At 43.1% G+C, this 12592-nt stretch overlaps 1 protein-coding gene across 1 annotated transcript in view; it reads right to left on the reverse strand.

Annotated features, from left to right (window-relative positions):
- The window catches only part of LOC138675682 (dynein assembly factor with WD repeat domains 1), a 60702-nt gene that overhangs the window by 17493 nt on the left and 30617 nt on the right, over positions 1–12592 (reverse strand). Inside the window, exons 7-8 of the mRNA XM_069764109.1 lie at positions 4687–4794; positions 2287–2393 (exon numbers count right to left, since the gene is read on the reverse strand). Coding sequence (XP_069620210.1) covers positions 2287–2393; positions 4687–4794 — 215 coding nt within the window. The remainder of the gene's footprint in view (positions 1–2286; positions 2394–4686; positions 4795–12592) is intronic.

Below are 12592 nucleotides of genomic sequence, written 5' to 3' on the forward strand. Positions count from 1 at the left end.
ACAGGGTCTTATCCGGATAACAAAGGAAAGAGTAAAATGGGATTTGCTCACTGGGGGGGTTGTGAAAGTCGCAACCCCTTTATTAGCTTTTAAGCAAAGATGGCTGCTGCATAGCCACCAGATAGTAAGCAAACTTGGAGATGAAACTGGATATAAAACCCGAGGATCCAATATATAATAGGACACCAGATGAAGTATGGATGCTGTTTTTCCTGTCAATGCTCTTCGAAGTGATAATACCTCTTCTTCAGGACAAACCACAATGATCCCCATCATTGCCCATCATCAGCTATCATTGCAGATGGTCTTGATGAAGAGGTATGATCACCTCGAAACGTACAAATAAACCGGCATTCATACCGCATCTGATCTCCTATTGTATATTGGATCCGCGGCAGAGCGGGCATTCTATCCACTTTCATCTCCAAGTTCGTCTACATTATGCTTCTCTTTGATTAGGAGGCAAAAACCTGATGACAACTTCCCTTTAAAGAATCTTCAGTATCTACAGTCATGGCCAAAAATATTGACACCCTTGCAATTCTATCAGATAATACTCAGTTTCTTACTGAAAATGATTGCAAACACAAATTCTTTGGTATTATTATCTTCATTTAATTTATCTTAAATGAAAAAACACAAAAACAATTGTCCTAAAGCCAAATTGGATATAATTCCACGCCAAACATAAAAAAGGGGGTGGACAAAAGTATTGACACTGTTCGAAAAATCATGTGATGCTTCTCTAATTTGTGTAATTAACAGCACCTGTAACTTACCTGTGGCACCTAACAGGTGTTGGCAATAACTAAATCACACTTGCAGCCAGTTGACATGGATTAAAGTTGACTCAACCTCTGTCCTGTGTCCTTGTGTGTACCACATTGAGAATGGAGAAAAGAAAGAAGACCAAAGAACTGTCTGAGGACTTGAGAAACCAAATTGTGAGGAAGCATGAGCAACCTCAAGGCTACAAGTCCATCTCCAAAGACCTGAATGTTCCTGTGTCTACCGTGCGCAGTGTCATCAAGACGTTTAAAGCCCATGGCACTGTGGCTAACCTCCCTAGATGTGGACGGAAAAGAAAAATTGACAAGAGATTTCAACGCAAGATTGTGCGGATGTTGGATTAAGAACCTCGACTAACATGCAAACAAGTTCAAGCTGCCCTGCAGTCCGTGGGTACAACAGCGTACTATCCGTCGGTGTCTGAATGAAAAGGGACTGTATGGTAGGAGACCCAGGAAGACCCCACTTCTTACCCCGAGACATAAAAAAGCCAGGATGGAGTATGCAAAAACTTACCTGAAAAAGCCTAAAACGTTTTGGAAGAATGTTTTCTGGTCAGATGAGACAAAAGTAGAGCTTTTTGGGAAAGGCATCAACATAGAGTTTACAGGAGAAAAAAAAGAGGCATTCAAAGAAAAGAACACGGTCCCTACAGTCAAACATGGTGGAGGTTCCCTGATGTTTTGGGGTTGCTTTGCTGCCTTTGGCACTGGACTGCTTGACAGTGTGCATGGCTTATGAAGTCTGAAGACTAACCACAAATTTTGCAGCATAGTGTAGGGCCCAGTGTGAGAAAGCTGGGTCTCCCTCAGAGGTCATAGGTCTTCCAGCAGGACAATGACCCAAAACACACTTCAAAAAGCACTAGAAAATGGTTTGAGAGAAAGCACTGGAGTCTTCTAAGGTGGCCAGCAATGAGTCCAGACCTGAATCCCATAGAACACCTGTGGAGAGATCTAAAAATGGCAGTTTGGAGAAGGCACCCTTCAAATATCAGGGACCTGGAGCAGTTTGCCAAAGAAGAATGGTCTAAAATTCCAGCAGAGCATTGTAAGAAACTCATTGATGGTTACCGGAAGCGGTTGGTCGCAGTTATTTTGGCTAAAGGTTGTGCAACCAAGTATTAGGCTGAGGGTGCCAATACTTTTGTCTGGCCCATTTTTGGAGTTTTGTGTGAAATGATCAATGTTTTGCTTTTTGCTTCATTCTCTTTTGTGTTTTTTCATTGGAGACAAATTAAATGAAGATAAGAATACCAAAGAATTTGTGTTTGCAAACATTTTCAGGAAGAAAATGAGTATTATCTGACAGAATTGCAGGGGTGTCAATACTTTTGGCCATGACTGTACAGCTTTTCAGGACACATAAAACAATGGTATCCAATGAATGTCACATCCGCAGCTCCAGCAATGCTGGCTATTTCACAGAAGCGTCTCCATTTCCACAAGCCGTCATTGCCCAGCGTGTATTCGAGATTCTGTCCACATAGCGCGGTACCTGCCGGAAGGAATGTCCCATACAGACACCGTGTGATCAAAGGAGCCTGTGATCAGCCGGTCACCGGTTGTGTTAAATGATAAAGAAATTATTTCTGCTGAGTGTCCCTGGAGAGAAAAAAGAAAGAACAGAACCAAATATTAAATGAGCCGTGCACAAAACTGATATGTGAATCCTAAGCAACGCCGACAGCTCCGTCACAAGGTATTCCTGCAGAACACATGTAAAATGCTCTGAGCGGACCTATCGCATTGATCTGTGGTTACTCCCTAGAGGTCCGAGCTCAGGGTATCCTGATAACAAACATGGCGCTCGTGTGAACACATTAGAATAGCAATGCTCGCTCCTAATAATGACCTGCAGATTGCCCTCGCTCTGTTCATTCACATGTGAACAGTATGTTATGTGCACAGGTATAGGCAAAACCTGTCTCTGGCTTAGTGACAATAGAACAGCGCTAACAAGCTCGGCTTACACTAACTATCCAAAACGTTATTCTGTGCGTAGAGGTTTTGTTCTGGGGCTACACATGGAGGTGGAGAGGACATCAGCACTCCGCGCCTTCCCAAATGTCACTCTACTACTCAGGTCAATGTTTGGAGATAGGATGGATTGTTTTGATCAATATTTCATACCTGTTTTACGCCAATAGCTGGGAAAGTGTTGTATTGTACTCAACACAGGAAAAAGTTGGTCTTAAAGGGGTTGTCCAGCCCGGAGTCTGAAGACACTCTATGTGACAAGTCTGAAGACACACTATGTGACTGTAGACTTGTGAATCCTCACATTGCACACACTACAAGGATTCTCCGATGACACATTCCGACTAGACGTGAGTGGCCTCGCCCAATGCTAGTGTACAAAGCGAGGCTGGAAACAGTCTAGTAGGAATGTGACCGGGAGCATGCATGTTGCATACTTGTGGCCACAGGACCGCCCGCTTTCGGCACCGGAGAATCCTTGCAGTGTCAACGATTTGAGGACAACGTCTTTAAGAACCAGGTCATGGCAAAAAGATTAGTAGGACGTCAGTAGTCCGCGGCCACCAGGCCAAAGCCCTGCGAAGATTCAAGAAAAAGGGAGCTCCAGCCGTTTTCCAATTAAAATGGTAAACTTTATTCGAACATCTTTAAAATTGTGACATTCTCTGAAATTTCCATTTCCAAATAGATTGCATCCTTTTTTTCTATGCGTTTCAGACCATAACCAGCTCCTTATTTGTGGATGAACATGAGTCGCAATTTTAAAGATGTTGTAATAAAGTTTACCAATTTAATTAGAAAACGACTCGAGCTCCATTTTCCTTGAATCTTCACTGAACCACACCAGACAGGAATGGCTTTCTCCGTGCCGAGAATTTCACAACAGCATCCACAGGGGTGAGCTGGCATCCATTCCTTATCAGAGCCCTGTGAGCCTCCTCCTACCTGCCGGTATCCCTGGCGCTTGTCATGCGTGAATGATGGCATCAGACAAGGTATAGTAAGCAGAAGGGGCATCCGGGATAGCGGCAGGTGAGAGGAGGTGCTCACTGATGCCCTGACCTACTAGTAGCTGCTTTGCATTAGAAACGGCTCTTTTCCCAGTCACTATAATTTATTCAGACGACATAAATCTCTTCCCATAAACATCTATGAGATTTACATAAAATCTGATTATGAAATGTTGAATCCTTGCAATGCAGCCGATGCAGCAGTGTGACCACTTTGCATTGGCGAACAAGTGTTAGGAACAGGTAGAGATATTATCTCCGGTGCCCTAACATGCCAGGCCTTTATGGCACATACCTTGTGGATCAAATAGTAACTGTTCCAGATGGGAATATGCCATTAACTTTTATTTCTACAGCTTCCCCATATTTTATGTGAAGCACATCCAACCCAAACTGTTGGAGGATACACTGCGATCGCCCCACACAACCATGTACACCTTCAGCGGAAGCAATGTAGATGCATCACCCCAGAGCACAGCGCCTACACCGCCCGCTACAGAGCGAAGGTCACAAATCTGCCAGCCCGGCTTGTGTTGCCAAGTTACAGTGTCCATAAAGAATCACACGAATACTACGTTTAATTGCTCTTATGGACTGAGTACTCGACACAAAAGAAGGCGATGTAAAAGAAAAGTATTTCAGACGTTCATCTCTGCCGTCAGATAAGAGGCAAGTGGGCGTTCAGCTGGAAACCTTCACCTAAATAACACTGAGGGGAGAACAGAAGTAAAGACGCTGTTTTTATGCTGCTGTAATGGAAGTTGTATATACTGAAAACAGCCCTGGTGTCTGGAAATAACAACTACTACTTGTACTTCATGTCCATCGGTTCTATGAAGCAGTATATGAGTCCAGATAGGGCCATTATGTGCCCAAAAACATGGCCGACAGCTCGGCTCGGAACTTACACTTAGGGTGAGCGCCTCTTCTCCGCTCTTCACGTCCCACAGTTTCGCTGTAGTATCCATGCTTCCAGTTGCTACCAGGGTACTTTGAGGGTTAAATGCAAGACAAACCTGGAAAAGGGCAAGGTTTTACATTAGCAGTTATGCTGAACAGATAGAATATAAAGCAGTCATTAAAGCAAGGCTGGACAAAACATAGTCCTCATAATGACCAATATATCACAGCTGGGGAAAAGGACTTACTGAAAACCCTGCAAGTATGCTCGGAAATGTGGCGGCCAAGAGAAGGGAGTGATGACAGTCCATTCTGTTGGCACAGCTCACAAGGCACGCTCCGCCCATGAGGCTTGAACCGCCCACAAGGGATGCACCGCCAATGAGGGAAACGCCACCTACAAGGGACTCAATGCAGGCACTGCCCACGAAGAACACTCCACCTACAAAGGATGCTTTACCTTAAATCATGTTCTGCCAGCACCGCCCAGGAGGGATGCACCGCCAATGAGGGAAACGCCACCTACAAGGGACTCAATGCAGGCACTGCCCACGAAGAACACTCCACCTACAAAGGATGCTCTACCTTAAATCATGTTCTGCCAGCACCACCCAGGAGGGATGCACCACCAATGAGGGAAACGCCACCTACAAGGGACGCGATGCAGGCACTGCCCATGAAAAAAAAACACTCCACCTACAAAAGATCCTCTGCCAATACCTCCGACGAGGGATGCTTTACCAGCACGGTCAACAAGGGATCCGCCACCAATGAGCGACACTCTACCTACAAGGGACGCAATGCTGGCACTGCCCACAAGGGACTCTCCATCTACAAAGGATGCTCCGTCAGTACCACCCATGAGGGATGCGCTAGCAATGAGGGACACTCCAACTACGAGGGATGCTCCACATACAAGGGATACTCTGCCAGTACCGCCCACAAGGGATGCTTCACCGGAAGGGCCCACAAGGGACGCTCCACTTATGATGGATGAATCACCCATGAGGGACTCTCCACTTATAAGGATGCTCTGCTGACACCGACCTTTAATTCCATGGTGCTGTACATGAGAAGGGGTTACATACAGGGTTATAGATATCATCTACAGTAAACAAATTTACAATGACAGACTGGTACAGGGGGGAGAGGACCCTGTCCTTGGGACTTACATTCTACGGGAGGGGTATGAAATACAACAAGTCCTATATTTAATAAGTAGACATGAAATATTGATCCCCATGGAATAATATCAAGATTGTACCGCATTATCATGTAATGTTATATAATTTTATTAGTGTCTCCTTTATGGGATCAGGGTCCAACCTATACATTTAGGGACACGGTTAAGATTCTTTCATTTTCTGAGTCCAAAACTGATTGGGATCTAGTGGATCTTCGTGGTGCTTATAACATAACCAATCACGTACTAAGATCCAGTATATACCCCTAGAGGGTGTATGGTTATCAAATTTAATTTTTAAATTAATATACTAAATAAAGGTTAATTTGAATTCACATTTCCTTTCCCCTTCCCTTCTTTTGTCTATCCTATCTCTGGTAGTGTCCACTTATGTGACTTGTCCTATGAGATCTGCATTTTTGTGCAGTGAACTGAACCTAGCCTAAGTTGATCCAAAATCTAAAAGCGCCAACACTATGTCTGAGAATGTAATCTCTGTCTATTGTAGAGGTGATTTATAATGCCATTCTTCTAATGGGATTTGTCATGTCTACTGGTGGTTATCTGATTCATTTGTGACAGAGATAAAATACATGAATGTGTCAAGGGCTAGTTCCCAATCAGACTCGTCTATGATCCATGGATTAGTTGGGTTACTGTAACATCTACCGTTGACTTACATGGACAAAAGATATCTGTGTCATGGTTTCTCAGAGAGCACATTCCCATTCTATAAAACGTATAAAAGATTTGATAGACTATGAAAGGAAAAAAAAAAACAACAACCATAAAATATCTGATTTTAGGTTTGCTTATGTTAAAGCATTCCGCTGTCTAAACCACAATAGTCTGTGACAAATTTTACACAGTGAAAACAAAAGAGAAAATGAAAGAGCAGTCAATGTAACTCTTTGATATTTAATAATAAAAAAGCATGAAAATGTGTAATAATAATGTGATGATAACTAGAGTAGTAGAAATACTGTACGAGAACAAAAGAAGCTGCTGAAAATGAAGAATCCTTTACAAACCCCTTGCCCTTGAACACTTACAATACAATTGTTTTTTTCACTTGAAAAAGGCGCTAGTCCAGCGTTGAAATGCTAACAGGTCATTGGCCGCTCCTGCCAGAGATTCAGCTGTTCCATGTCAAAAGAGCAGCGGTTTCTCCTCCTGTTGACAGGGCAAGACAACTGGTGTCATGCTGATTGATGGTCGTCTCTCTGCTGCCTAATTGGGGGAAGCCGGCTGTCAATCAGCATGACACCAGTAGTCCCGCCCTCTCAACAGGAAGAGAAACTGCTGCTCTGTTGACATGGAACAGCTGAATCTCTGGCAGGAGCGGCCGATGACCGCAGACAGGTAGTGGCCTCTGTAAACCCTTTTTTCTTTAAAGTCCCAGATATCCTCTTTAAGTGTTTTTCACTCTCTGGATGACCTGTCCTCTCCTGCTTAAAGGGTATTCCCATTTCAGCAATAGTATAACTGCATATAAAGATATATGACTGCACATGGAGTATCTGAAGAAGATATACGGCACTCCTGGTAAGAAGCTGAGGTGCCCAAGTAGGGTTCCAACCCGAAGTCAAGTAAATGTAGAAACTTGGCACTCAAAATTTCAGTTAGTGAACTAAAATGTTATTGGTAATCCATTTGGTTGTTAACGTTTCGGTCTTGACAAACCTTCATCAGAACTGATTGCCTCGTGGAATGGTCTTGAGAACTGCACAAATTCTCACGTTACATGCGGCAATCATGTCTGATGAAGGTCTGTCAAGACCGAAATGTTAACAACCAAATGGATTGCCAATAAAATTTTAGTTCACTAACTGAAATTTTGAGTGCCAAGTTTCTACATTTACTTGCACATGGCATATCTACAGGATACAGTTGTAAAATCAGATTTGTAAATTGGTATGATCAATATTTTAGATATAAACTGTACTTTGGTGGAACACTTATTTTTTCCCAATCCTCTTATATACCCTAGGAATATATCTCAGTATTACTGAGGTGAGGTGATCTGACACCACAATCAACATGCACAAATATTATACAATTCATTTCCACCCCTTTCTCTACCAGCATTAGCCCATTAAGTCCACTACAATTGACTTATGAATTAGGAAAAATGATGGATTCCTAATTAACCAGATGAACAATAACCTAGTGATAATTAACTTTCAACAAAGGTAAAATAGATGGAAGAAAAATAGATTTGCTGTAATTTACGTCTAAGATAACATAATTCTAGCAACAGGATTATTAGCAGTTATTGTATTTATACACATTAGAACATTTCAGGGCTTTTCTATTGCTCTATGACAGAATACACACTATTTTAGAACCACGCAGCTAATAGCAACTTACTGGGCTGCTTGCTGTTATTTTGAAAAAAAAAAACATTGTTGTATCTGCTGCAGCTCTGCTAGTACTCTCATTGATAAGCTCTGTAGAAACCTGCCCACACTACTGTGGACTTACAGTTTGTTTGTGCACTGTGCATAGGCAGAATGCTGTCAATCGGGGGGGTTGCAGTTATACAAAGCTATACATAGAACAACTCGGCACAGATGGCGACAACCGTGGCACACACTGCAAACACGTTTCCTGCAGCGGTGCTCCAGGTGCGCCGAACGTCTGTGGAGAAAATCTAATCTACCCGAAGATTTCATCCATTATAAGTTCATGTTAAAAACATACAACTCTGCCCTTCACATCTCCAAACAAACCTATTTCAACACCCTCATCACCTCGCTGTCCAATAACCCTAAACGTCTCTGACACTTCATTCCCTACTCAACCTAAGAGTGCAGGCCCCAACCACGGATCTCCTCGCTGACGATCTGGCCAATTACTTCAAAGAAAAAATTGACCACATTCGACAGGAAATCATCTCCCAATCTCTTCATACCATTCACTGTCCTCCCTCCCCACTGCATCTAGTTCACTCTCTGACGTTGAACCAGTCACAGAAGAAGAAGTAATCAGGCTCCTTGCATCTTCTCGCCCAACCACTTGCACCAGTGACCCCATTCCGTCACATCTCCTCCAGTCTCTTTCCCCGGCTGTCACCTCTCAGCTAACAAAAATATTCAACCTTTCTCTCTCTTCCGGTATTTTTCCCTCCTCATTTAAGCATGCCATCATACATCCATTACTTAAAAAACCATCCCTCGATCAAAACTGTGCCGCTAATTATAGACCTGTCTCTAATCTTCCCTTCATCTCTAAACTCCTCGAACGCCTGGTCCACTCCCGTCTTACCCGCTATCTCTGAGATAACTCTCTTCTCGACCCTCTTCAATCTGGTTTCCGCTCTTTACTCTCTACTGAGACGGCCCTCACTAAAGTCTCTAATGTCCTACTAACAGCTAAATCTAATGGTCACTACTCCATGCTAATTCTCTTGGATCTCTCCGCAGCATTAGACACTGTGGATCATCAGCTCCTCCTCACTATGCTCCGCTCCATCGGCCTCAAGGACACCGTTCTCTCCTGGTTCTCCTCCTATCTCTCTGACCGATCCTTCACTGTATCTTTTGCTGGTTCCGCCTCCTCTCACCTTCCCCTTACTGTTGGGGTTCCTCAAGGATCAGTCCTAGGCCTCCTCCTCTTCTCTTTGTATACTGCCCCTATTGGACAAACAATCAGTAGATTTGGTTTCCAGTACCATCTCTATGCTGACGACACCCAATCATACACTTCTTCTCCTGTTATCACGCCGACCTTTTTAGTAAATGCCAGAGATTGTCTTACCACTGTCTCTAACATCATGTCCTCCCTCTATCTGAAACTGAACCTGTCAAAAACTGAACTCGTCGTGTCTTCTCCCTCTATTAACATACCTTTGCCTGACATTGCCATCTCCGTGTGCGGGTCCACCATTACTCCAAAGCAACACGCCCGCTGCCTAGGGGGTCATTGTTGATTCCGAGCTTTCATTCACCCCCCACATCCGATCACTGGCTCGCTCTTCTTATCTGCATCTCAAAAACATTTCTAGAATTCGCCCTTTTCTTACTTTCGTTTCTGCAAAAACTCTTACTGTTTCACTTATTCATTCCATTCTGGACTATTGTAATTCTCTACTAATCGGCCTTCCTCTTACCAAACTCTCCCAGCTCCAATCTGTCCTGAATGCTGCAGCCAGGATCATATTCCTCACCAACCGTTACACCGATGCCTCTACCCTGTGCCAGTCATTACACTGGTTACCCATCCACTCAAGAATCCAGTACAAAACTACTACCCTCATCCACAAAGCACTCCATGGCTCAGCACCACCCTACATCTCCTCTCTGGTCTACCACCCTACCCGTGCCCTCCGCTCCGCTAATGACCTGAGGTTAGCATCCTCAATAATCACAACATCCCACTCCCATCTCCAAGACTTTACACGTGCTGCGCCGATTCTTTGGAATGCACTACCCAGGTTAATAAGATTAATCCCCAATCCCCACAGTTTTAAGCGTGCCCTAAAAACCCATTTGTTCAGATTGGCCTACCACCTCAACGCATTAACCTCTAACTATCCCTGTGTGGCCCATTCATAAAAAAAACTTAAACCATAATCAGGTTCCCTGCATCATGTTCTCATACACTTTATGCAGTTAATAGCCCTCTGTGTCTGTACTGCTACATACTGAGGCAGATAACTGGTTCATGTAGCTTTACATAAACACCTGAGCCTTACACTATGGCTGGTCCGAATAACTAAAGCAATTGTTACCATCCACCTCTCGTGTCTCCCCTTTTCCTCATAGTTTGTAAGCTTGCGAGCAGGGCCCTCACTCCTCTTGGTATTGTCTGTACAAGTCCCCTCTATAATTTGTAAAGCGCTGCGGAATATGTTGGCGCTATAAAAATAAAAATTATTATATATTTATTAATGAATATTGAGGATTACATAAAAAGAGCTTATCAGTGAGAAGGCTAGCAGATAAACCAACGAGTGGAAGGCCAGTGAGCGGGAAACTCTACTCCACCTGCACTTTCAGATGAAGCAGCAAAAACCTGATGACAAATTCTCTTGAATTATTTAGCAGGCCCAACTCTCTACATTTTTTTGCGCCTGTGCCTAATAACGCAGCCCAATCCTATTAATATTAACAGGACTGAGCTGCACAGGTGCTAGAAAAAGTACTGACTCGTGCTCAGTATTCAATGAAATGAATGTAGAACATGCTGAAGCACAGCAGCCCCTTCAATAAGTTAATTAGTCGGACCCCATCAATCTAATATTGATGCCTACAATTAGTAAAATCCTTCAATATCAAAGTCTTGAAGAAATTCTTTAATATGTACCTTCAAATCAAAGGTAACATTTAAGGCCGGGATCACACATACACGAGATACGGCCGAGTGTCGCAGGTGAAAACCCAGCTCTGGCGCCGGCACTCCGGAGCGGAGCGTGCAGCTCCATGTATTGCTGTGTGGCTGCACGCTCCGCTCCGGAGTGCCGGCGTCAGAGCTGGGTTTTCACCTGCGAGACTCGGCCGTATCTCGCGTATGTGTGATCCTGGTCTAAGAAAAAGTCCAGTGACACTAAACGTTGCTTTTCTGCCGCTTGTTTTTCTGCAGCCAAAACCTGATCTCTTGGCAGTAAAAATAAAAGCTGCAGAAAAAAAAGCTGGTTTTGCAGGTTTTTTTGCTACTTTCTTGCTGCGCTTTTTCAGGATCCCAAAGTTCAGATTTCCTTGGACCATACAAGCATGAACAATGCAAAGTGTTAGGACACCATTGCAAGGCTGGTCAGGCAACGTTTAGTTTACACACATACCACTAATATAATGAAACTGAACTAATACTAACATCCAGGCCAAGAAATGTTGGTTTAAATTTGAGAAAAAAAAAAAAAATCACAAAAATAAATGGGTTTCACATCCTGCTGCACTTGCTTTTTTTCCACTAAAAACTGATGCTAAAGTTTTTTGCTGCGTTTTTGCTGCTTCTTTGCACTTATTCATTGCTTTCTATGGGTGAAAAAAACGCTGCAAGAAGTGACATGTTGCAGTTTTTTAAAAAAAGCAGCAGTTTTCATATTCAGACAGGAAAAAAAAAACCAACGTGTGTGCATGAGACTTCTGAAATCTCATAGCTTTTGCTGATACTGTAAAAATCAGCTTTAAATTTGCATAAAAAAGCCCCCTGTCAGAGGACAAAGGACTTGATCCGAAACGCGCGTCGGGGTGCATTCCTGCACTCACCAGTGTGACCATACAGGTACCCGCCTATCACAGCCATTCTTAGTCATGTATTTACTTATCTTTGTGCCCGTTACTCTTCATCTATGCTTTACCTTTTCGCTGTACATTGATTAGTCCCTCTTGCACCATTTTAGCAAGTTCATACTATGGCCCTGTATAAATAAATATTGTTACCCTTTCACTGTGGACATACTACCCATAGTGGTCCTATAACCATTTATATTTATTGTCCCTGTGCTTCACCACTATCTTTATGTGCCGCTCTCTGTTATACATCAATCATACAACACTGTTACATCATATGTAGTCCCTTGATTATCTTTTTGCCTCCCTATGTTAGTTAGTGTACGGGCACATCATATACAGATACCTTTTATGGATCCTTAACCCCATTTTTAAAGTGACACACACGCACTTTATGTTGATGCATATATCATTTATATCTTCGATGATATTCAGGCATTGCCTACAATTGTTTAAACGCTGTTTATAGGTTTTGTACTTTTTTTTTTCGTTTTTACC

This window comes from Ranitomeya imitator, chromosome 4 (genome assembly GCF_032444005.1).
Source record: "Ranitomeya imitator isolate aRanImi1 chromosome 4, aRanImi1.pri, whole genome shotgun sequence".
Lineage (NCBI taxonomy): Eukaryota > Metazoa > Chordata > Amphibia > Anura > Dendrobatidae > Ranitomeya > Ranitomeya imitator.